We start from the raw sequence: 24,499 nt of genomic DNA on the forward strand, positions 1-24,499 counted from the left end.
GTTTTGATCTGGCAACGAAATGTGTGTTTGACAGAGCCGCTGACCCCATATGTGTTATTTCCAAGGCAATCTGGTTCAGCTACAATCAGGATTTTTTTATATTCAAATGGTTTTTGCCTTTTGGAAACCAAATACATGAGCAAAAGTCTAAGGAAGGGATTAAACTGAGTCTTCACCTGCTCCCATGTGAGACTCAAACGTTAGCATGTCCAGCTACTTAGACGAATTAGCTATACACATACTCTTTATTTTCATGTCTTGGATCATCAACTGGCAATAATGCTGACTTCTTGTCTTGGACATGTCGCTTTAGCCTCAGTCTTTTTATTATGTATTGTAACAGTTTGGGTCCTGGCTGCCTGGTTAATGATGTGTTTGAGAGCGTTGGAGTCAGCGAAGACGACCAAAAGTGCATAATCACACTCGTCTGAGGTTTCCACAATGCTCGTCGTTTATTACAATAATCACACATCAACCTTACAAAGCCCGGTTGTACGGCTACTATCTCATCATACATGAAATAAAATAGTGTCCACATGAACCCTAACGTTACTGTTGAGTTGAGAGGCGAAAAATAAAGCCGGAGCTCGGTCGCTGGTATCCTTGGTGAGAGCGCGGCTCAACTAACTCATGGATAAAACAAGGCGCCGCCTAGTGGCGTCATTCCTCTAGTAACATAGCAATACGTCTTAAAGGTACAATCCACAATTTCAACAGTTACAGTATGTACCCATACCAATGTTTATTTTTGATTTACATAGTTTTACTGATAGCATTCTCATCATTATCAAAATTTTGAGTGAAACTGCTCTTTTTAACACTGGTGCTGTATCACCGCCATCAAAAATAAAACAGGAAGGCCCTTTAGAAGGTGAAGTAGTCATCTTTGTATGCAGGAAGGACACGAGCGCTAAAGTAAATGATGCATTTCGGTGCTATAATAATTTTAAAAATTGCATGTTAAGGGTTACTTTCCAAAGTTAACAAGGCTTTTTATGTTTGCTAAAATCCACAAAATTAAAGGAATATTCTGTCAAATTAAAGCAAAAACATGAAACATATGTTGGTGAATATCTAAAGCTGCTATTACTGCAGCTATTTTGAAAGAATGAAGATGGCAGAGAGGATGAAGACAATGAAGGTGATGACAGCTATAGCATTGATAAATGCAGTAGCGCACTTAAATGTCACCAACACGGCAATGCTGTCTGGTCGTGCATGCCTTTGCATATGTACAGTACACGCCTACTGTATGCACACACACAAACGGCCAATGTTTGTGTGTGTGCCTGGACAAGAATAATTGATGCTGTGGGCCTCATTCCACATGAATATATGATGCCGCGAATCCTGGGCTGTTTTTCTGTCAGAGAGCAGGGTAATTGGCATCCAACCACACCTCTTACACCAGAGAGGAAAAGATATACTAAATTAGGTTGGGGAGGAAAAAGTAAAAGAAGCGACAGAGGGTGAAAGAGATACCAAGACAGGACAGAGAGGAGATATAGTTAGAGAGGAAAAAAGGGGAGGGAATTAGAGGGTGGCTAGTGGCACATGTAATGGAGGAAACCTGGTCATTAGCCAGCCTTGCAGGGAGCCTTTGATGTGCTTCACACATCCTGCCAGGAGCACGGGAGCAGACCACTGGACACTAAACTTTAATTGTCACCACCCACAGGGGACGTGCCACTTCTCACAAACAAACCCATTCTGGTGCGCTCTCCACAGCACATTCACGTGCAATTCACACAGGGAGGCTGAAACACACATGTACTGTGCGTGGCCAGGGATGACGGAAAACGCAATGCAGCACATGTGTAACAGTCTGAGATGAAGACAGAGACGTACACACAGTGAAAATGAGGGCGAGAGCAAAGCGGGAGAGGGGCAAAAAATGCTGCGCTGCTTCAATGGGAATGTTAAAAACACCCAAAAAGCAAACAAAAGGATGATTTACTGTTCGTGTCCTTTTCAGCCGAGGCATGGCGCCTCCTCATGAGTATAACTTCAGTCAGAAATGATGTTATTACTAAATGTCACACAGCTTTTATTTCCCTGCTATGGCCGTGGAGAAGCTGCCCCTCTGAATGCGTCTCCACTGACCAGATTATACGGCAGCTGGTTAGGGAGCGTCAATAAAGTTCCGTATCTAAGACTAAATGAACAAATTAAAATCAGATGAATGTAGGGCCTTGGTGGACACATGACACCTGAAAACCAAATTTCACAGCTAATATCGGAACACCCCTGGGAGCAATGAGGATTGTTGACTTACTCCTCTACATTTCTGCAAGTTAGCAACAAAATTAATTACAACATGAAATAAAATACTGGCAGCTGGTTTTGATTTACAGTAACTTGACAAATTTCCGTGTCACCCTGTCTTCAAGTTAACTGCCCTGAGAGATGAAGAGCTCTAAAGAAAATGGCCATTGTGGACCTATAAATAACGCTTGATTGATGTGTTTCACAACACCAGTTAATGATGATGCCAGCGTCAAAAGATTTATAAGCTGTGTACACCCCTTTCTCCTGTAAGCATTTATTTTTCCTGAGCATCCATGCTATATTATTGATCAGTAAACATTTATGAGGGGTTTGGAGGATCATTTGGCTTTGCCGCAGGCCACTGAAACTCTGCTGCACTACTGCTGGCTTTGTCTTTTTGTAATTCATGGCATCGGATTTATTTATTTCACCATGAAACATACCATCTGAACTTTGTCACGTACACACCGAAGAATATGATGACGGTTGTGTGGTTGCTTTACGTTGCCAGCACTGTCAATCAAATCTAATCAATTGATCAGACTTGATTTGTTGAGTTCCTGACTGTTAAAATAACTAACTTTAACTATTACATTTTTAATGTTATAGAAAAATAATTAGGGTTCGTAATCACGTTTTCAGGGGCTTTAAGATCGACTTGCTACTGTCACACTGACTGATTGTATTGACTGAATGAATTGATTGGGGTCTTCAGCTACATTTGTTAATGTCAGCTTTATAACCAAACCATCAACTCAAGCGTCACCTCTCGGGGTCAAGGACCATCTGACATGGACGCAATTTGCTGCGCGAATCCCGGCATTTTACGGCATGTTTTGGTTCAGTACCCTTCCAGCATCCTTGCATCAGCCGCTGTTACTTGAGGGATACTTCAAAGGCAGACATCTCCTCACTTCAACCCAATTAGAAGCACTGACAAACACAACTTTGGCTCGGAGGATTTAAGATCAGCAGATCAAGCTTTGGCACAGATTTGTTTGCTACAGAAATTGATTAAATAATCATCTTGAAAATAGGCCAACATCATCACCAATGTCATCTAAAATGTTACATCCACTTGTCAGTGTGTCATGTATCATTCCCAAAGGAAATTCAGGCTGCGGAGGCCAAAGCCCAAACACAACACAATACAGTCCAGCACTCACCTGTGGAAAAGACGACATTTCTGGACACCAACTTGTAATCGACAATGGAGAACTGCGGCAGCTCGATCCGGGTTACCCCCGTCACAGCCGACTCGCCTCCTTTCCAGTAGAACTCGATGTCGTCTGTGGTGTAGCCATCTGCACAAGAACACACACATACGCCAAGGTGTAACCATCTGTCTAACCATCACTGGAGACCAAGATATGCAGCGTTGCTGATCATCCAACTGGGCTGTCACTTGGGTAGAAAAAAAAAAGAAGCACTTTTGAAGTTGTTTCCAAGAACCAGACGTTGCTTTGAAAAGCAAGTCAGTTAATTGGTTCACATGAGTTCACAAAAATGTCATAAGAATTCAAATAACTGACATCTTCTTGCTTCACTTACTGTATTTCTAAATTATTCCAATGCAGAAACTATTAACAAAAAAATTTTTTGAATGAGCTCCATTGATAGACTGTTTGAGAAACTGACTGTAGCTCAATTGAACCCACAAGGATGCCAACATGATCCATTTGTGTCTGATAATCCTAATCCTTGTCTTCTATTCAGACCAGATAGTTGTGTGCCCTGGTTTATCAGGTGTAAATCGGTCCCAGATTAAGAGGCCAAAATGAAAACCAGCAGTACTCTGGAGGTGTCTTGAGGACAAGCGCAGTGATCCGCTGCAGTATGTTGAGTGATAGTAGAGTACTAGCATTACCCAAACTGCTCGGTAACATGCATATTAAACTTAACATCTCACAAAATTAAAGATGCATTTTTTATTATTCTATGTAACTTTAACATACAAGAAATCTTACAATGTCAGTCAATATTTTTTTTTGCCTTGGTGCTGCTGCATGCTTTTGAGTTACTGATCTCTTGTTATCATTCAAGACAGCAGATGCATCACTGACAGTCACCACATGTCAAGACAATTTATGATTGGATTTCCCACCACCTTGCACTCCATCGATTTTACACATGAAGATCATTTTAGTCATTGCAGTCAGAATAACTGCATGATGTCTTCTTTTTGGGTCTGGAGGAAGGTCGTTCTGAAAAAAATGATAACCCTTGTGGTGTCATCAGGGTGATTTAAATTTGGGCTTGGAGACCACAATGGACCCTTGTAAGTTATAGAATGTGAGGCATCCAGTGTTGCATAGTTAAGACATAAAACCAATGAAGTTTGACCATTCTTTCCTCTAAACAGTCTGCAAATTGTATGCAAGTGTAATATTAAATGTCTGGATTAACCCTTTAGAGTGAGCTGATGAATTCTGCCATTAGTCATAATTGTCATATAAGTTAAACCCCCTCCTTCTGGTACCTGAGACAGATTTACTACAAAAGCATTTGCTCAAACTAACGTTTCACATATGAGACTGTGCCGGTTTTCTGCTCAGCCTGTGCAGTGTGCTGACTGTCAGTCCTAAAGGCATTAGGTCTGCTACTCACAGCTCTCTATCTCCAGAGTGCAGTTCTGTTCGTCCAGGGGATACCTCCTGAGATCCATCATACACGCTGCTGTTGTAGTTATCCTGAAAAAGAAGACACAGATGGGGGAAGAGAGGACGTGAGAGAGACTGTTTTAGATTCAGTGTGTGATTTACAGAAATTGTATTGAAAGGAAGACAGATAGGAGGGGTAGTAAAGAAGGACTGTCAATATTTCTGGCTAATTGGGATTGTTGCTATAAAAACAGCAAAGCAGGTAAAAAGTTATTCAACAAGGAAGCATAAGAGACTGTGTATTAAGCTTTTGCTCTCTTTGTCTTATCATCCTTGAAGGAAACTAAATGGCCAGTTTTCTTTATACAAGTTCCTCAGATGGCTTAATATTCCTGGAGACGACCGGCACTGTCGTCTTAAAATAAGATTAAAGTACCATCTCCAATGTAACATGCTGAGCGTGTAACTGTATACATAATTACACTATAGATCCCCCCCGACCAAAACTGGCTACCCTCCATCCAGTGATTAAGTGAAAATTTGTGCAAATAAAAATCATATTCAGGCAACACATTTTGGCAGTGTTTAGTGGCTGCTCATCTGAACTGGGTCATGAGGAGGTATCCCTTTGTTTATCAGATGTATGAGCTCAAACGGCTGATAATCAGACAGTTAAAATAAGCAGCAAAGTGAAATGCAAATTCAACATGATTTAGGCTAAGTCTGCCCTGATTAAAAGCCGGCTGCTTGGCAGTTAGCCACTGGATGTCTTCATTCAGTTACGACTCGGATGAGGCTGTGGAAACCCATTAGGTGATATTATTAAACAGCTAAAATTACAGCAACATAACGTTGGCTCTGAAAGATACAGACATATTGTAATTGTGATACCCTGCAGTTTACATAGAGCTTGGATTTCCAATATATGACCACACTCTTATACTATTATAGTACCTATGAAATGTGACACGTCTGCTCCTTCACTTTTTCATTGTAACTACCATCAAAATACACTTAAAACTGGACATGTTGCAAACTTCTAATAAAGAACAGACCGCAGAGCTGACACCGCTAGTTGTTAATCAATTAGTTGATGGAAAGGAAATGAATCAGCAATGTTTTTGATGATCTCTTCAAATGGGAATATCTGATCTTGGTCTTCTATGACAGTAAACTGAGTGTCTTTAAGTCTTCAGTAGTTAAAAATTAGACATCATGTAAACATGTCAATGAATGAGGGCATTGGGAAACACCTTCATGAATTATTAACACTAAGTTTGGCACCAAAAGTATTTCTTTCATTGGGAAAAATGTCACGACATTAAAACAGACCTCTGAAAAAAGCCTGATACATTTCTGTTGTGATTTAAAAAATCTCTGTGCTGTCGATGTGACACACCTTGGCTCTGGGAGTGTAATGAGAGTAACTGATTCATATATTGATAATATGATCATAAGCTGCAGCCCTAATGAACAGCACGCATAAATTTCCAGAGGATTCTTTCATACCATGATGGGAATCTGTATTCAGCATGTTACTCAGCCTTACCTGACATGCATTTATGTAACAGCTCATATCACAAACACCACGTCACACATCTCCCTCTCCCTTTGATCTCTTGAAAGCATTGCGAGTCTATAAGTAGCCCACGAGGCTAAGTGCTATGAACTCCACTTGCATAATCAAGCATGGCTGTATGACTGTAAAGTATGAACACTGACAGATACAAACACAAGCATGCAAGTACGCACACAGACACACACACTTTTCGCTTTGCACTCTAATAATTCAAAGCATGCATCCATATTCATAGGTCACACTAACTCTTCTGAACCTCCCTGTCGAAAAGATCAATGGAAATTCAAAACAAGGGCTTTATGAAACAAATATCAAACAACAGCTGCAAGCTTAACATTGCATTAATGCACCTCCTAACCTGTCCGCGTACTTCTTTTCACGGGTGATCTCTGACTGCACTCTCCCTCCCTTTAAAATCAAGTGCCGGGGTGCCCTTGAGCATGATGCATAATCCTCTGGCCGCTCGGCGGACAGCAGCAGAGAACTGCCAAGCTCTCAGCTTGGGCCACTGCGGTGCCGTAATAGAGCTTTAAACACAGAGAATTAACTCGACACTGGGAAACATCTGAGAACATTTTTGACCCTGAGATCCACTTTGTTGCCTGTTGTGGGGAGTGTTGATCATTTGCATGGCCCAGAAATTGCACAGTAGCACTCTAACAACACGAATAAACTCACTTGCTGCAGTATACTGAGAAACACAACATATAGTGACATCTAGAATGAGTTTAGAAAACCTCTTCTGAGGTTCTCTTTATTTTTCCTCTTGAAAAAAAAAGCCTTTTATTACTTTCTGACTTCCCTACTCTGACTGTGGCATACAGCCCCAAGGCCATCGGTTCCCGCTGGAGATATAAATCTTTAAAATCTGGTCACAAGTACTGGATATACTTCTATTCCTAAAACAGCTGGGCACTGTAGTTTTTAGCAAATGTGACTCAAAGAGAAAATTGTGCATTTCTTGGGGACTATTTTCAGTTGCAGATTAATACACATTTGGTGCACTATTGATTATTTCTGGCATCTGAACAGTTTTTGTGGAATTCCATACAGGCACAGAGGAATACGGTAGCATGTAAGATTTTAGCAACACAGAAAATACTTGATCAATTTGTTGTTGGTTATGGTCTTTGCACTGTTTTAGGATTTGCTGACAATTAGAATAATTCAGCATTCAGATTTGGTCATTGTCACTTGGTTAAAGAACAACATAGGACCATCAAACTAAGCTGATAAAAACACAAAAAGAGAATTCAGATTTTTGGGAGAAAGCGCACAGGAAAGCAAAGCATGCAGCAAACAACACCTACTCAGCAGCACCACTGAACAAACATATTGATAAAAGACTGTTTGTTTGCAGTGCAAAGCAGAACCCACCTGAGGCCATAGAGAACGGTTCCATCTGGATGCAGGCGGATCATGCGGTTTTTGACGGTGACCCCGTGGACGAAAGACTTCTTGTCGTTGAGGAAGTAGGTGTCCGGGACCCACAGCTGGTCAGCAACCCTGTTGTCCAGGGTCAAGTTGAGGGGGATTCCTATGTAGGCCAGACGCTTGTCCCTCCAGTACTGTTGGAAATACATGGTCAACGTGTAGTCCTGTGATACAAACAGAGGAAAAAAGACAATAAGAATTAGCCATGCCCAATTCATCCTGCATTTTTTAGTCTAATTACTTAAATCAAACATAAGCAACTTCAAGTGTTGCTGCATTGAATCATCCTCTGCAGAACTCATGAGCAATCTGAAGTATTTGCCCCGCCCTGCCCATGTTAGCGCTCTTAATATTTATACGACAGCATACCACAAGCTGGAAGGAGTGTGGCCAACTGGTGCAGCCAAATCCTCAGAAGTGCCTTTGCCCTTCCTTCTGGAATACAGTAACCCATACAGTAATGTGCCATTGTACAGCAAGCGGGTGGGCGGGCTGACTCATGTAGCTGCAGCTTCAGAGGAAAAGTTCATAGAAAATTTCACCTAATATATCAACAGTAGTGCGTTCCCAGTAGAGGCACAGTGATTCACAAAGCTTCAGAGTTGAATTGTCATGGCGCCCAAAGGCTTTTCAAACATATGTTGCCTTTCAATTAATTCAAACAGGCTGACTCTTGAAATTTACATGTTTTTTTTCCTCTCAAAACATAGCAAATTATTGTCAACACTATTCCAGGGGCTGTTTCTTAAATGCAGTTTTGTTGTAAACTCAATTTGCTCGACATAGGGGAAATACATGCTTTAAATTACACTTTATTGTACTATCCTCTGGGGTCGTACCTAATTTGCTGATCTAATAGATATTTCCCCATTCCCCAAACGCAATCAAAATCAAAACAACTCAATCTCAAAGGCCCGGTATATAAAAGCTTTGGAGTTCTTTTAATGCAGTAAACACAATATCATATATATATGTTGCATGCACTCCTGGTTATGGCGGTGCAGCCTTTTTTGCTCTAGTATGCCCATTAGCTGGTGGCTAATGTTAGCATACTTGAGATGGATTTTGCAGTGTAACTGACATTATTTAATAAAATTCACCGACTTAATGACTCTTTTTCACTGGTGCCTCTGTTACACTATGTTTTAGTATTTACTCTTATCCCATATTAGCCACTTAACAGACTAATAGCCACAGGAATAACCATGAACCTCAGTGTTTTTTCATCATTTTTTGTAAGAACGACTTTTTATGCCAGTTTATATGATTTGCTGTGGTGACCTCATGTTCTTGGCCACAAGTAATGGTCATTTTTGAGTAATGGTGAAGCTATCAATAATTTTTAAGCCATGCCAGCAGCGTAGCTCTCGTGATGGCCTTTCATTCTGTCGGTCCTGGAAAATGAATGACATTCCCATCAACCTCAGCTGCACTTTGTGTTAGTCCTAATTAGCAAATGCTACAGAGCTATGCCTCGTCTATAAGCAAGCCAGAAGCAAGAAACGGAGATCAGATCTCAAAAAGTAAGACTTTCAATGCAAGATTATCTGTTGAACAACTATTTTTTTCTGCAATATTCATGCTAGCTTATGATATCAATATATTCTCAGAGTCAAATGTTGTCATATTAGTCACTTGAAACTGTAGAACGGTATGCTCAAACTGTTATAAATGGGTTTCATGACTGAGTTCAGTATTGGTTTTCTTTTAAATTACTTAAGTGTTTGCAAACATGAAAGTGTTCATGCAAGACTCTGACATTCTTTGTATCAGTCTGTGGAACAAACCCTTGCCATCTGGCGCCTGAGCCCAGTAAGTGCTGGCAAGGAGTACTTAAAGTCCAGCCATGAGGATACGACGAGTCCTGTGAAACCAAACGTTTTCGGGACGGTTGTGTAAGTTTTTTTTTTTAAAAAAGCAAGTGAATGTTTTTGTTTCGCCTTGATTAAAGTCGTACGTGACCAGAGCAGAAGCGGCAGTGGAGATAGAGGACAGAGCCCCTCCCTCCTTTTCCTTCCACATCACATAATCCACTTACCCAAGCTAACAGTCTCTCTTCTCAATTTCTGTTCTTATCTCAGTCTGTCTGCACCTCTCTCTCTCTCTCTTTCTCTCTCTCGGGGCAATGCCATGATCTCCCCTCTGCCCGCTGTGGCGTTGAAAAGAAACCAGCCCGCACCAAGCTGGCACCGGCAAAGGCACACATGTCCGTTGGCGCTGCAGTTTTCAGGTTCACACCAAACACAAACAAAAATGAGGATTAAAAAGCGGCCGCTGCATTGAGCGTGGCTTCCCGACAATGTCTTTGTGTTACGTAACTGCAATCGTTATTTGTCTTTCTGCGCCGGCCCTCATGCACTCCTCTCAACACTGTTACTAATGCTTCGTAGATACTTGAGGTTTTGCATTTTCATGAGGTAACTAAAGAATAGAGTTGAAATGCAATGCCAGGCACTTGACTGCATGCTAGTTATTCATTCCTTTATTTAAACTGATACTTCATACTCAATGAGCATGTTTTCCAGGTTTGGTTCGCACACAGAGATGTAAACGGGGAAGGATCTTAGTCAGCACAGGATCCAGATTGGTCGCACAGCATGCGAAGGAAAGCGCATTGGCCCTGAGCCATAAATGTACAGTATGGCGGTGGAACCGTGGCCCCAAACGATGGAGCCATTCTGGTTGTGCCCAAGCGCCAATCATGGGGGAGGAAACGTTAAAAGAAAATCTGGTGTTAAGACAGCAGCTACCTTTTGTTGTGTCGACTAAGACAGTACTGATTCTGAAAGGTTAGCATATCATTTTGATGGACAGACAATTAACCTTTAACCAAGTGACAATTCTGATGACTGTTTAACTTAGTTATCAAGCAAAAATACCAAATATTCTCAGTTTCCAGCTCCTCAAATGTGAGGATTTGCCGCTTTTCTCTGTTTTCGATCATTGTTGGTGAAATGTGAGTGGGCGTTTGGACAGTCGCTTGCAAAATAAGCAATCTCCAGATGTCACCATGGGCTCTGGGAGCTTTGTCATGGCCAAAATGTTTAATCAATAGATGAAAATCAATAGATTCATCAATAGTGAAAATGATCGTTAGGTGCAGCCCTGGAGGTATGTGTGGCAGACAATGTCTTTCCTGAAAACAACATGCTAATATACACACATACATCAGGATAATGACAGGACAATGTAATGATGCTGGGGTTACACAATGGTAAGAATTGGTAAGCATTTCTTTCAAAAAAAAAAAAAACTGTGGGAAGAAAAAAATGTATGGTAGTCTAAAGCTCAATGTGAGCAGCGAGGAAGTTACGCCACATTGAGAAAAAAATGACTCAAATATTCCAGTACTATACCTGCAGCCACCAGGCTGGATGGTTAACCAGGCAATTGCCTGCTTTACCTCCAGGGGCTCTGAGAGTCTCCAGTTTCATGATCTCCATTGGTTTATGGTAAAAAGATTAACTGCAGATTTGTTTGGAAATACGCAGCTAAAGGTCATCCAGGAGCCTTAAAGGGCCACGCCACCGGTTTTGCATATACAGTCAAGTTTTTTTTATATCTGATCACAAAGCAGTTGTATAACAGTCTTGGTGGCTCTGGAGGTGAGATGATGTTGTTATGAGATTATTTAGGCCTTTTTTTTATTCAGTGTTTTAACAGAAAGCCTGCATTGTGGGGTTTTGAAGGACCTGGAGGGGCTATTGAAAGTTGCCGTGAGCTGCATTGTTGATATTCCAGGATCCAACGTTTTTGAAGCTTGGACCGAAGTCAGGAAGGGACTGTTCATTTTCTTTTTACATCTGGCTTTTGTGAGACCCTCAGCTTGATGGAACTGAAACATTAAATGACCGTAGCACCTCTTTCATTTGAAAGAAGCTGTTTCCAAAGTCTGATAACAAAACGCATCAGAGTCATCTCAGCTTAGACTTGACGCAAAAAGAGTTGCTTCAGTTGTTCTTTTTAAAATGTGTCTCTATTAAACTTTTTGGTCGGGTAATATAACATAATAAATCTGTCTTAAAGGGGACTTCACTTCAGTTGAGTCCAGTGTCAAAAAGAACTTTTCAAGATCTCTATTGCTTTAGTCGAAATTCCTGAAAAAAATAAAATGATCACACACTAATTGCTATACAGTACTGTTTGGACTCTGGGGCTGTAGGCACAATTTAATTAAGCTAATGGTGTAGTTCGTTGTGTAATCCACTTAATAGATCCTCGAAAGCGACACAATGCAAACAGAGTGAGGAGGAGGCAGGGTCAGGCTGCAGGGACCCCTAGCTGGTTAATTCAGCCACAAAATACTACTTTCTCAGTGTCTCTGATTCCATAGGTTATACAGCTCCGGTGGATGAATACATTGCTGCTCAGCTTGAGTGATCTGAGAATGTATGAATCTATGAGACAAGTGATAAAAACACCTTCCTCCTACATAGGTTCATCTTTTTCCTTTGAATAACTCGCCTACATCAGGAAGCTGCCACCTCCCAGTGATGGCATGGAGTCTGCCATTCCTGTGTTCCTTTAATAGATAAGATAATAAATCCTTGTCGGGCTGCAGGATTTGGTGACATAAAGGGCAATAAGTGTTATCAGTCATAGTCCCATTAAAGCGGTCAATGTGGATTGATCACAGCATGTGGTGAAAATTAAATTTGCTGGAAGAATGAGTACTGTGGACTTGGATCCCCCCTCTCCTCCATTACCACTGTAACTTTACCCTCCATCAAGCCCTACAGATGACTAATGTCTTTTACGCTGCCTTGTTTTGACCCTTATCACATCAATTCTCCCCCTCCTCCCTCTCGCCCGGCTCTCCCCGAGCGGCATCACGCTTGAGGTATGCATTTCCATCTCCCGCCAGAGTATCAGCAGGTGGGCAGCCCAGCGAGCGGCTGCAGCGCACACACTCCTCGTAAGACATAAATGATTTAAATTAACCATGTAGCCTGTACAAACACGCGGGCCAAGGGATCCTCATCAATCTTTCATGGAGACAATGAAATTGAATTTCAGATGAGGACGTGTGCAGCTTTGCATCACCTGCCCTGGAACTTTTTTTCTTTTTTTTTTCCTTTCAGGGTGGTGGGTGGGTGAGATTTTCTATGAACTAGGACTGTGGATTATGAATTATTGACAAGTCTCCCATTTCCCACTACACATGAATTCCCAATATACACAGCTTTACCACTGCTGTTTGGTTATTAGCACATGTTTTCAGCAGAGATAAAGACAGTGACCAGTGGAAATGATTTCCAGCAAGCCTCAATTATTCAATTAACTCGACTGGATAATCACTTTCATTCAGGGTGTGTGAGAATTCAGATAAGCAGAGTTTTGGCTGTGAACTGACCCATATTCAATTTAATCTCTCTCTCTCTCCTCTGCAGTGCTAGCATACTGACTGCTATGTCGTGATACCACCAGAATCTAGGAAATATCCTGCTAACATTGTTTGTCACAGGGCATATGTTCCCTGTCCCCGGCATCTGCTGCAGCTAGCTCATCGCCGCACAGTGCAGCGGAATAGGCTGAATGGAAAACGTGTTAATACAGCGGAAAAGAAAGAATCATTATCATCACATCTGAAACATATCGGAGCAGCTCCGCTCAACAGCAACATGAAAAATAAATGGCCGCAGCTCTGCAAGTTTTCCCCGGCTAAACTTCCCATTTTGCGGCAGAGAAAAACCATGATGTGATATGTAATCACTGTGTACTCCATGTGAACCCCCGTTCAAGTCGAGCAATTTGAGTCACTTCAATGTAATTTCGGAGCTCTCCCTCGGGATGGCCCTGAGGCGGTATATCACCGCAGTGCGGGGGAATCCCTCAGCGACTTCCTATCCCCCTCCTTCTGCTGCTATAGAATGGTAAAAATAGCACCGTCCCTTATTGAGAACAAACACAGGGCGGTGATTGAATTGGGCTTTTCCCTCCAAACGACAGCGTTGGCCTTCAGTATATAGGATAATTTTCTCACTGTCTAATATTTTATGATGTATTGCCTCATAACAAGCAAAGGGGGAGAGAGGGAGAGGGAGACAGACAGGGAACAAGCAATGGTAAATGTACAAATAGAGCATTTTTCTCTTCTGTGTACTGCAGTGTCACGGCGGCCGTGTTCCGATAACTGTACACAATCTTTTTCTCAGTTCAAAGTAACTGACTTGATGTAAGATTTTTTCATGTAAAGTGCTTATCTTTTCTAAATTGTTGGATTCTTCAGCGTAATTTGCTATTTTGGACATTGCTGGAATCATTTTTTGGTCCGTTGTTACATTTGGGGTCCAGGCAAATGCAGAATGCGAGCGGAGGATGCTTTTTTTTTTAATTCACCGGTCCCAAAAATGTGTCGGATGCAGTGACAGAAGGCAAAGCTTGAGGGGCAAAGCAGGTTTCAGGGGGCTTTTTTTTAGGACGTACACAAAGATTAGGTACGATCTAATGCAAGCCTCACAAGAAAAATAAAGACAATGTGCTGGTTCAAACAGCAACACAGTGTCATGTCTACCCAAAACAAGAAGCGCACAAACTCGTATGAACGCTTATTTGTTCGCTTCAGTAGCACGTTGCTACTGAAGCTGCCTCAGGGTTTGCATGCAGGTCGGCGTCAAGGTGAACACAGTGCATTGCAACTTACAGGGCAACATTACCAACTGCATAAGTTAATATTCTCCCGTTTAAGTTTTCAGTCCATATGGTGCTGCTGTGATGACACGTTGTCGGCAGCTGTATCAGTTTGTTCTCATCATTGCAGCTTCCGTAATGCCTCTTGTGACACTGCTAAATGTGTTATGTTGAAACTTGCAAAGCAACAGCAGAACAGGTAGCCTCAAAGAGCAATTTAAGAGTGTTATTTTATGCTAATGATCAACTCTGAGGAGGCCGCACTTCTTTATGAACAGGTGGCATTCATCAGGCTGAAAGCAGCAAATTACTGCAAGTTTGTGCAGCTGAGAGACTTAGACTTAGAACGTATAACTTGGGCAAGGGATGCAAAAATGGTCTTGCATGAGACTCAAGTTTAAGTACCGTTCAAACCAGTGGTTCCCCAAACTTTTCAGCTTGTGACCCCTTAAAACTAAGGGGCACCTTGTCACACGTTCCATGCATAGGAATTTGATTTTTTCTTTCCTGTTCTGTTGATCATCTTGCAACCCCTATGATTTATCTTACAATCCCTTGGCAGTGCAATGCAATTTATTCAAGTTATTATACAAACAGCAAGCACATAGTCCTGAATATTCCACATTTCCTGTCATCTCTGTGACTGCAATAAATAAAAAAATGTCTCACTAAGATTACAATAATCAACATAAATATGGAAGGCTTGATTTCTCCTCCTTAGCCCAGAGTGTTTGTGTTTCTGCAGGAGTCTTTTCGCTCCTCCCTAAACCTCTATATATCTGCCATATCCATCACATTATGTGGAATCGGACCATTGACTGATGACCTTTTCAATAACCCCAATCATAAATCCAGTTCATAGTTTACCTGCCCCTTTTTATTTGCTACAACATAACGGCTGCTTGAGAGGCTCCGAGAGAGGAAATGAGGCCGGCGCCTGTCAATTTTAGATTCCCCAGACCAATAAGTGCCGTGTCTTAAAGGTGTACGCTACTCAGGCTACTATCATGAAGGGGCTGTAGAGTTAGAACCAGTAGAACGGGCAGTCCCTCCTCAATACATGCGTCCTTTCAGGGGGCCGGCGCTGTAAACCAGGAAGTGCCCGCTCTGCTTGTTCTAAATCTCAGTGATCATCACTTCATCGTACAGCATGCTCTCTCCTGAGGCCAATTACATTCCATCAGGCAGGAAGCCGGATGCCGGATAAAAGACATGGGGGTATATTAAGCCACACTCAGTGCACAGTGCACAGAGAAAAGATATGCTCTTTTTGCATAGCTGGAAGACCTATATAAGATAATTAGGGTGACATAGTTTGTGCATTGGCAACATCTGATTCCAGGATGTATTTTATGCAGGAGTGTAAAGTATATGGTTACCTTGGTGATTGTGGCACACGCAGGGTCAGACAGGGTGTGTATTTCAAATTTAATCAACCTTAACGCCTAATAAAGTCCTCCTGATGTCATTAAGCAGCAATCTAGATGCATGCATACGCTAACATGAAAAAAACCCACACAAATCAAAGAGGAGCCGGTTTATGTGCTGGTTGTGTTATTGTTGCACTTGTATGTATTCTGACAAAAAAAAAAAAAATCCCAAAAAACGAACCAGGCAGCAGGAACATTTGGAGAAAGAGAGATCTTTTCACCTCTCCATAATGACAGATTTTTTTTTTTCTTTCTGACACCCACACGCAGCCGTGGGTGTATGGATGACTAGCTTGTTCAGCCTGTTACTGCAACTACATTCACAGTGCAAACTCTGACCAGCTCCTCGTGCGATGGAGCTCTACCTTCATTGTGCCGTAATTGAGTCTCCCAAAATCACGATGACTTCCGCGAGGCACAGATAATGGGTCGGAATAAAGGCCTGGATAGCTCTTACAGCAGAAAATCACACCTTGTTTGTCCATTTCTGCGAGAGAAGGTCACCATAATGAAAACACGCCTACACGTGGCGCCCTTATTTTGCATCAACATTCTTAATAACAATATTTCAAAACATTTCAAATGGCGGCAAACACTATTATGTCATAAATTCATTCAGATGACACTTTCCTTCCACCAACAATCCTTGCATTAAAAAAACGTGGTGCCAAAAACCTTTGAAAAACTCCCCTCTCTGAGTTGGACTGCAAAAACAGCACTAACAAGCGACGCAGCTTTTGTTTAAGTGATCCATTGGTAAGTGTACAGCTACTCTCCGAGTAAGCATTGCCTCAGCACACACATAATCTATTTTGCCTTGCTCTGATCTTGTCCTAGTACGTGTTTCTCATCAGCGGAGGCCCCCGGCACGTCACAGACAAACCTCAGAGGTAATTAGTGTGCCTTTCTCAGACGCTTTAGCATCTGCTAGTGCAGGAGCTCGCGCTCCGCAAAGGCGTCGGAGTAGCTGACATCGTCGACCTGCCCTGCCAGGTGGGTTTTTGGACGAGCCAGATGCTACGTTCACTTGATGTCTTGCGAGCTCACGGGGTATTTTGATCAGCTGCCGCTTCTTCTCTCTGCCTCCTTCTTTCCCCCGAATTTCTCACGTCTTCGATCCCTCGCTTGCTCTGCTCTTTTCTGTTTCGCTCAATCGCTCAAGAAATCTTTTAGCTCCTCTTCGTGTCTCAGGTCTGCCGGTGTGCTTGTTGTACGAGTGTTGTCCACCTTTGACTTTGGAACGGGGTGATGAAACTAACTGCGACTGCACTCTCACGAAAGCTGATAAATTGCCTCATGTGATGTCACTTGAGTCACTGTCGAGCGGGTCTGAAGACTACAAGTTGGACAACGCAAAAAATCTGGAGGTGTGGAGCTAGAAAGACGTGATCGTACCAGACCTCTGGTGACTGCACAGCGATAGTTGGGCATTGCATTGTGGGTAAAGCACTAGATTTTGACATGGAAGAAGAATATGTTTTATAAAAATTATAATGCATGGGAAAGCTAAAATATACATTTTGAGGGAAAAATTAAAAGGCCCTTTTCTGCTTCCATTCCTTCAGTAAAACAAAAAAAAAACCATAATCCTCCCATTTTTTGGCCCCACAAATAATTTGTGTGCAGTCCCTAATTTAGTGCATAGTTCACACTTTCAACCTGCATAGACTAAGCTTCTGGGGATGTTTACATGTTTGTTTTCCAAGCCATTGCAAGGATTAGAGTCTTCTCTCTCATACAGACATGCACATTCACATGCATGCATGCACACAGATATTACCTCGTAATGCCTCTGAGAACATTCTATTGACTCAGGCTCATTTGCCACCCCTTCACCTCAACCTTAACCCGTCATTCCATGCCTAATCTTAGCCCTTTGCACTGATTTATCTGCAAATTTGTTAACCTTTAATGTTCTTTGGAATACCTTTATACCTCATCACTACCTGTGAAAATGGCCTTTTCTTAACATGGTCATCAGGTGCTTCAGTTTTGTCTTCGCTTTTGACGATGGAAGATTTTGGATCTCACAAAACCCACGCTACAGCTGCAAGACAAGGACCGTAACTCACAAACCACAAAACCCTCAAGCACTTCATGTGTTTTTTCCTCTTTGCATGGGAGAGAAAGTCACATCAAGCTTAACATTTTGCAGCATTGTTTTGCAAATCTGTGCTCCTTGTAGAACGCACTGAGAAGGATACGGGCCTCATTTCAGCATAGCAAGCAGTGTGTGTCTCAATAAACCCTCAACTTTCAAAGCTAGTCTCCAAATTATGCCTGTGGGTCATTCCACTAGACTGGAGCGGTGGGTTTAGCAGCTGACGTTTTATCGAAATGAACGCAGAATGGAGACTAACAACTTGAAAACAGTCTTTTTCGAGAGGGCAGCATTTATCGGGGCTGTGCCGTTTAGTGTTGCTCAATGGATAAAGCACTGCACTGTCACTGTCCGAACAAAAGCACTCATTATCCATTTCCTGCTGGATAAATCCCACATGCTAAAATCGCAGACGGTCCCACCATTGGATGAAAAGCATGCACCAAATGTCAAGCGCTGGTGCAAAAATAACAAACAGCTTGACCAGTCTTGCTTTGGCTTCAACACTGGAAAACAGCCAGGAATTGTCCATCTAACAAGCTCAGACACACATGTGCAGTCCCCCAGTGCACTGGTGGCGATGAGAAATGGACCTAATTAATTATGAGTTTGAGTGTGATCTCAGCTGTCTGATTGTCTGGTTGATCAGCTGCCTTTGTGCGCTCTGTGGAGAATAGCCTCGTTGGCTAACTGGCTAATGTCAGCAACTGAACTGTTGGCAAACAAAGCTTGCTGCATGCATCACAAAGCCAAACAATCGGGTTTATTGTAAAAAATGTTCCATTATTTCAAATATATGGAGAGTTTTTCTTTACTTTTTCACCTTTGCCTTTGGATGAAAGCATTTCATGCAAACAAAGGGCAGCCATTCTCTCCTTATGATACTTCATCGGTTTCATTAGAATTATTTCAGACAAAGACGATGGGATTCATGTGAGTATTCACAACTCAGGTCTCTAATCCCATAATACTGTAACTTTGGGGAATTATCTCGTAGAAATTACATTTATTTTAAGAATATTTTACATTTTTGCAGCTTCATTGAACCAAGATCCTCCCGGAGACTAAGAATTGACAGGAGTGCCCTGACCAAGATCGCAATATCACATAGAACAGAAAACAGAGAGGTTACAAAACATCAGCGACAACACACGTTTGTATTAGATAAAAAATTAAGAGAAAGGAGTGCCTTGGTAACTCATAGCGATCAATCTGTCAAAAATGCCCCCCCAAAATCTTTCAAAAACTTTTTAAGAGAGTAATCAAGGCTCACAAAACACAAGATCAAACAGATAAAGCAATCCTGATAGAATAACAATGAATATGGCAATCAATACACAGCAATAAATGTCAGAAAATAGCGAAAATGACAATTTCCTTAAGTTAATGTCTTTCAAATGCCTGTTTTTATTCCGAAACTCCCAAATTATCCTTGATGTAATGTTTGGTATTTTTGCTTAATCGATTATCTAAATAGAAGTCAAACATATTTATTTTACTAACATTTCACTGAAACTGCAACCTTTACTTCACCTTAACTAAACTGCTTTTGTCCTTTATGACTTGCATGCCATAGGAAAAGGTAGCAAATCCTTAAATACAACACGTGCAGCAATTACACTTCCCACAAAACATATTTCACAGGTCAAATGAGCGGTATCTAAATATGATTTCTAGGAGACAGGCTTGCTCTGGGGGTGTCTTGAACTGTCAAAGGACAGGGAACTTGTGTTGCAAACCAGAGCACGAAGCTGGACAGTCAAAGCCGGGGGTCAGCTGGTGAGGAAACTATTGTGTCATCAGTATTGATCGACACCCACCCACAGATGCACCTCCCACCAGGTAAATAAAGATCATTTACGGATATGGTGCAGTCAAAATCAAGCCTTTTTCTACTTTAGTGGCTCTGGCCAATAAGGAACAGGCATTATATGTGTGAAATGACGCTCTGCACACAGTGATGATGCTTGAGTTGGTGGTGTACACATATAGAGTTAGTTGTAAAAGCACATGGGCTCACCAGCCATCATCTCTAATAAAAGTCATAACGGTAACACCCACACAGGCAACGGCCCATGAAACATGTCAGAGCAGAGGTGTTGAGCTGGAATAGGCGATTGTGGCCTGTGGCTTTCGAAAGCCTGGATCCGAACCAATTATGAACAATTTCCACCTCCGTCTTTAAGTCTGATTTCTCTGCAGAAGAACTGAAAATGTAGCCAATGGGGCAACACGGCGCCGCCGCTCCTTCTCCGATGCAATTTGGGTCATCGTTGGCTGATATTTTAAGATGCAATAGCCTGAAGTTACTTTCCTGCGTGTGGGTACCCGTGTCAACACGGGGCAAACAGTATCCAGCTCGCGAATTAGCAAATCCAATCAGAGTTCCCTGATAGCTGTCTGCTCAGAGGCCCTCCTGGGAGGACGCTCCTGAAACACTGTTAACCGTGGCTCGAGAGGTTAACAAGCAGAGCAAAGTGAGAGCTAAAGGTTTGCTCTGGCTGTCGACTGCAAAGGATTTAAATGGGGAGCGGAGAGTCCAGCATTATCAGTGCATGTTTTCCTTACTCTGTGTGTTGCATATGCATTGTGTGTGGATGTATTGATTGTAAAACCACCGTTGCGGCTTTAATCTATCCTCTGAGTGAGCCGATGCTGCTGTCTGAGGATCAGAATTGTTGGAAACAGGGGCAGGAAGCCCTATTATGTTTGTTTTGTTTTTTTTTAACACTCATAAGCTGAGCGTCCTGTGTGTGTAAGGTAAGGCTGCCGGTACAGTGTGTGAGATAAAGATGCTTTATTGCTTCCAGGAAACCCAGCCCATCCATCTCAGCCTCACATAATGGCAAACTGGATTTACATCAGCACTTCCTACTACAGCAGCAAGTAAGCAAAGGAATCATGATGTGTGAGTGCCAGCGCACAGGGGCAGGACTGCCTGCATTATGCGGTTGAGTAAACACAGAGAAACAGCAGTTTATGGGATGCAGATTCACTCACCATGTTGACTTCTGACACCATGTCTATGCTCGCCACGTCTATGCTCATGCCGACTGCAACAGGGGCCCCTGGAAAAGGTTAAACAGCAGAATATGGATATAGGCCTACACCTCTACACCTGACCACAACACTGTGAATGGCGCCAAAAATAAAGCTGGCTGCCTGCGGCGTGAAGGGAAGATGATGGAGGTAAACACGGCACAAACCTCCAAAGTCCGGCCTCAGTCGGATGTCATATCCCTTCAGTAGTTTATCCACCGTCTCCTTCACGAAAGACATGTTGCCCGGTTCATTGACGCTGAAATGACAGCAAAAACAAGAGAGAAAAACATCACCTTGGCTCCAGAATCAATCAGCCGGGGCAATAACCTTGACTTCACTAAATGACAAAAGCACTCACCTTTTCGCGCAACACACAATCGAACCGACAACCAGCGCGGAAAAGACGCGAAATTGACGGACCCTGTGCAAAGCAAACATCCCCCCTGTTTTTTTCCTATTCTTCTTTCTCGTTGTTTACAACCACAACAGCAGAGAAGAGCCCCCCCAATCAACAGTGGAAACGGTTCCGGACGCTCCGCGAATCAGAGTAAATCCACTGATTGCCCGAGAGGAGAAAGTCGACTGAGGTGGTGGGGGGGAGAAAAGTCAGCGGCTTGCTGGGGATGGAGTCAGATATGAAATATGGGCTGACATCGCCTCCGCGGCGTGAACACTGGCTCCGCTTTTCTTTGCCGTCTCTGACTGTGCAAGAAGAAGAGGCTCCTCAGGAGCTGGAGCGCATATTGATGAGGTGGGTTTTTACAGGGATGCTGCTGCTGCTGCTGGTGGCGGTGAAGGCACTCGGCTTGTTTAAATGAGAGACGAAGCCCGACACTTGCACACTGTAAAAAATAGCCACCAGTAGCTGCATGAGCCTGGAAATAAACCCTCTATCTGCTTCAAGTGTTGTGTATCTGTAGGATGGAGGTGTTTAAAGGGCCACTGCAGCGATTTAGCAATGTACTTTCATTAAGATGTGCGACTCATGAGAGCATTTAAAATTAAGGCTCAAAATGAAAGTAAAAGAGGCTGAGGGATCCTGACTTTTATATTTTTATATATAGTATGCCTCAAGCTGCAGAAACACTGGATCCGACAATTCACATAGTGCAACATTTCATGCATGCATTTCAGGCACCTTCCCAAATTTGTAGCGCAGACGCTCGGTTAAAAATTTCAAGGCTCAAGCCCAGTTCAGTGTAACCCTGATGACATCACCAGGGTTATTCAGTCAGAGTTTCAGAGTCAAAGAGAACATTACACAGCTGTTTTTACAAGAAGGTCTACTCAACATGACACCTCTATGTGTAAAAACCACTAAGGTGCCCCTTTAAATATATGTATTTTTTAACAGGTGAGATAATTTCACTTTCGTCTTGGACACAGCATCCTATTTCAAGATGACATTTATTTTTTTTTTATTTATTTCATTAATTCAATCATTATTTAAGTGATCTGACCTTTGTTTAATTCATTTCTTTGGGTTGTAAACTTCCTGAAAGAGGTAATAATGAATTAGACTGGAAATTTTTTCACGAAGAAATACAACATTTTCATGGCTCAATATTACACCAAATTGCCTTGTTAAAATGGACATTTTTTACAGTGCTCCTCACACCATCTGCGCCAATCCCCCTTCCTCTGTGTTTCCTATAAAAATGGCGGGACCTGAACAGTATCGAGGAGGGACAGGCTGCATTTATCAAGCTATTAATCGATGATTGTGATTGATTAGACCTTTAATCGCCTATAATGGCCTCTTTTCCTTATCTAAAATGTAGGGCTCCACCATAAATAATTTAGGTCGGCAAATATTAAAGTCGTCAGGAATTCCGCGGATAATTGGGACCGCGTGCCTGCGTGCGCGCGCGACACACACACAGCAGCAGAACATCATTGATAAATAGTGCGTGTGTTATTGTGACATTTCCCACCTGGTGTCATAGATGGCGAACAACTTCTTGTTTCCGTCAACAGCATTCCTGAAAGAAAAGGGTGATGACATCATTAATGATCGAGTAGGTTTCAGCCAATGAAAACAGTGGGTGATTAATCACGTCCACGCGCATTCTATCACTGCAATTAACGTAAATAACCTTTGCTGGGAGTTTAGTTTTCCTGTAAGATCCGCTTTATAGGCTTCAAGTTTTCACGACTTTTCATTTACATTTCAGAAGAAGTTCATTAGGCATATTTGTGTTTGTTTGTTTGTGTGACCCTCCGCGGTTTGTTGTGCGAGTTAATTGATCTGTGTGGTCTGTACAGCTGCTGTTTCTACCCAGGTTTGGTGGCCTGTGGTGTAAGGCAGGAATCTGAAGGGTGGGATGCCTGGAGGGCAAATATTGAAAGGCAGTCAATTTTCCTCTAGGAGAGCCCCTCACCCCCACCTTCTCATCTGCGCACTCACACACACACACACACACACACACACTCCGCTGTATCTTTGTTTTTTTTACTTCTCCTCCACTCACTTGTCCAGCCGGCCATCACTCTGCAGGAGCTGTCCGCACCAGGCGCGGTGCTGAAATCAGCCTCCTGAGGCGACAGACGGGCGCTTCTTACATTTCCTGGCTGTGGCTGCGGTCCACAGACTGCGTCTCCAGACGGATTAAAGAAAGTGGAGGGAGGTTAAATATCAGACACTAATTGCCGTCTACGAAACGTGGAACTCGGCTACCCTCTTATGGCAACCGTCAGGATGATAACAGCTTTGGTTTGAGACTTTATTGAGGAGGAATTCAAAACGGAAGCGCTGCTCTGACGGTTGTTGTATGCAAATTCATGACGAGATCTCCGGATCTCTTGCTGGTTTTGTGTTATTTCACTCACTCACTCACTCACTCATCAGAGTCTCATAGTAAACAGCTCCTCGGCCCCCTCCTCAGGGGGCAATCTATCAAGTCTCACAAATTAATGTATATGCCAATGCTTCCCAGCCAGACACACTTGCATGAGCGTTAAGTGGAAAACTTGTAGAATACCTCAATTAGAAGACATGGAGATAAGAGGGTGCGTAGGAAAACTAGCTAGCAAGCTAGCAGGTGAGGCTAAAAGAATGCCATTCGTGGTGGAAATACTCAGCTAAATGTCATGAATAAACAGTTGAAATAAATGACTAAAAGTAAAGTATAACTGTTAAATGGGTGAAATAGTTTGCTAAAGGTAACAGATAACTGTTAAATGTTGAAACTAGTTAGCTAAAAGTAATAGGTAACTGTTAAACGGTTGAAATAGTTAGCTTAAAGTAACAGACACTTAAAACAGCTAAAAGTGGGCTAATAGCTTAATTGTTGAAACAGCTACAAGTAATGATTAAAGATTTAAAATAGCTACAGTAGGCTAATAGCTTAGATAAAATGTTGAAATTGTGAGCTAAAAGTGATGAATAACTCTTAAATGGTTGAAATAGTTAAAA

The 24,499-nt window shown here is 42.3% G+C and overlaps 1 protein-coding gene across 3 annotated transcripts in view; it reads right to left on the minus strand.

Moving 5' to 3' along the window:
* LOC121627503 (gamma-aminobutyric acid receptor subunit beta-3-like) overlaps nt 1–21,522 on the minus strand; it is a 34,613-nt gene extending 13,091 nt beyond the window's left edge. For all 3 annotated transcript variants that reach the window (XM_041966429.1, XM_041966428.1, XM_041966427.1), the window contains exons 1-6: nt 21,443–21,522; nt 21,249–21,340; nt 21,043–21,110; nt 7,825–8,045; nt 4,876–4,958; nt 3,435–3,572 (exon numbers count right to left, since the gene is read on the minus strand). In XM_041966429.1, the coding sequence (XP_041822363.1) occupies nt 3,435–3,572; nt 4,876–4,958; nt 7,825–8,045; nt 21,043–21,110; nt 21,249–21,340; nt 21,443–21,522 (682 nt within the window). The remainder of the gene's footprint in view (nt 1–3,434; nt 3,573–4,875; nt 4,959–7,824; nt 8,046–21,042; nt 21,111–21,248; nt 21,341–21,442) is intronic.
* Between the last annotated feature and the right edge of the window lie 2,977 nt (nt 21,523–24,499).

The sequence above is a fragment of the Chelmon rostratus genome, chromosome 24 (assembly GCF_017976325.1).
Source record: "Chelmon rostratus isolate fCheRos1 chromosome 24, fCheRos1.pri, whole genome shotgun sequence".
Lineage (NCBI taxonomy): Eukaryota > Metazoa > Chordata > Actinopteri > Chaetodontiformes > Chaetodontidae > Chelmon > Chelmon rostratus.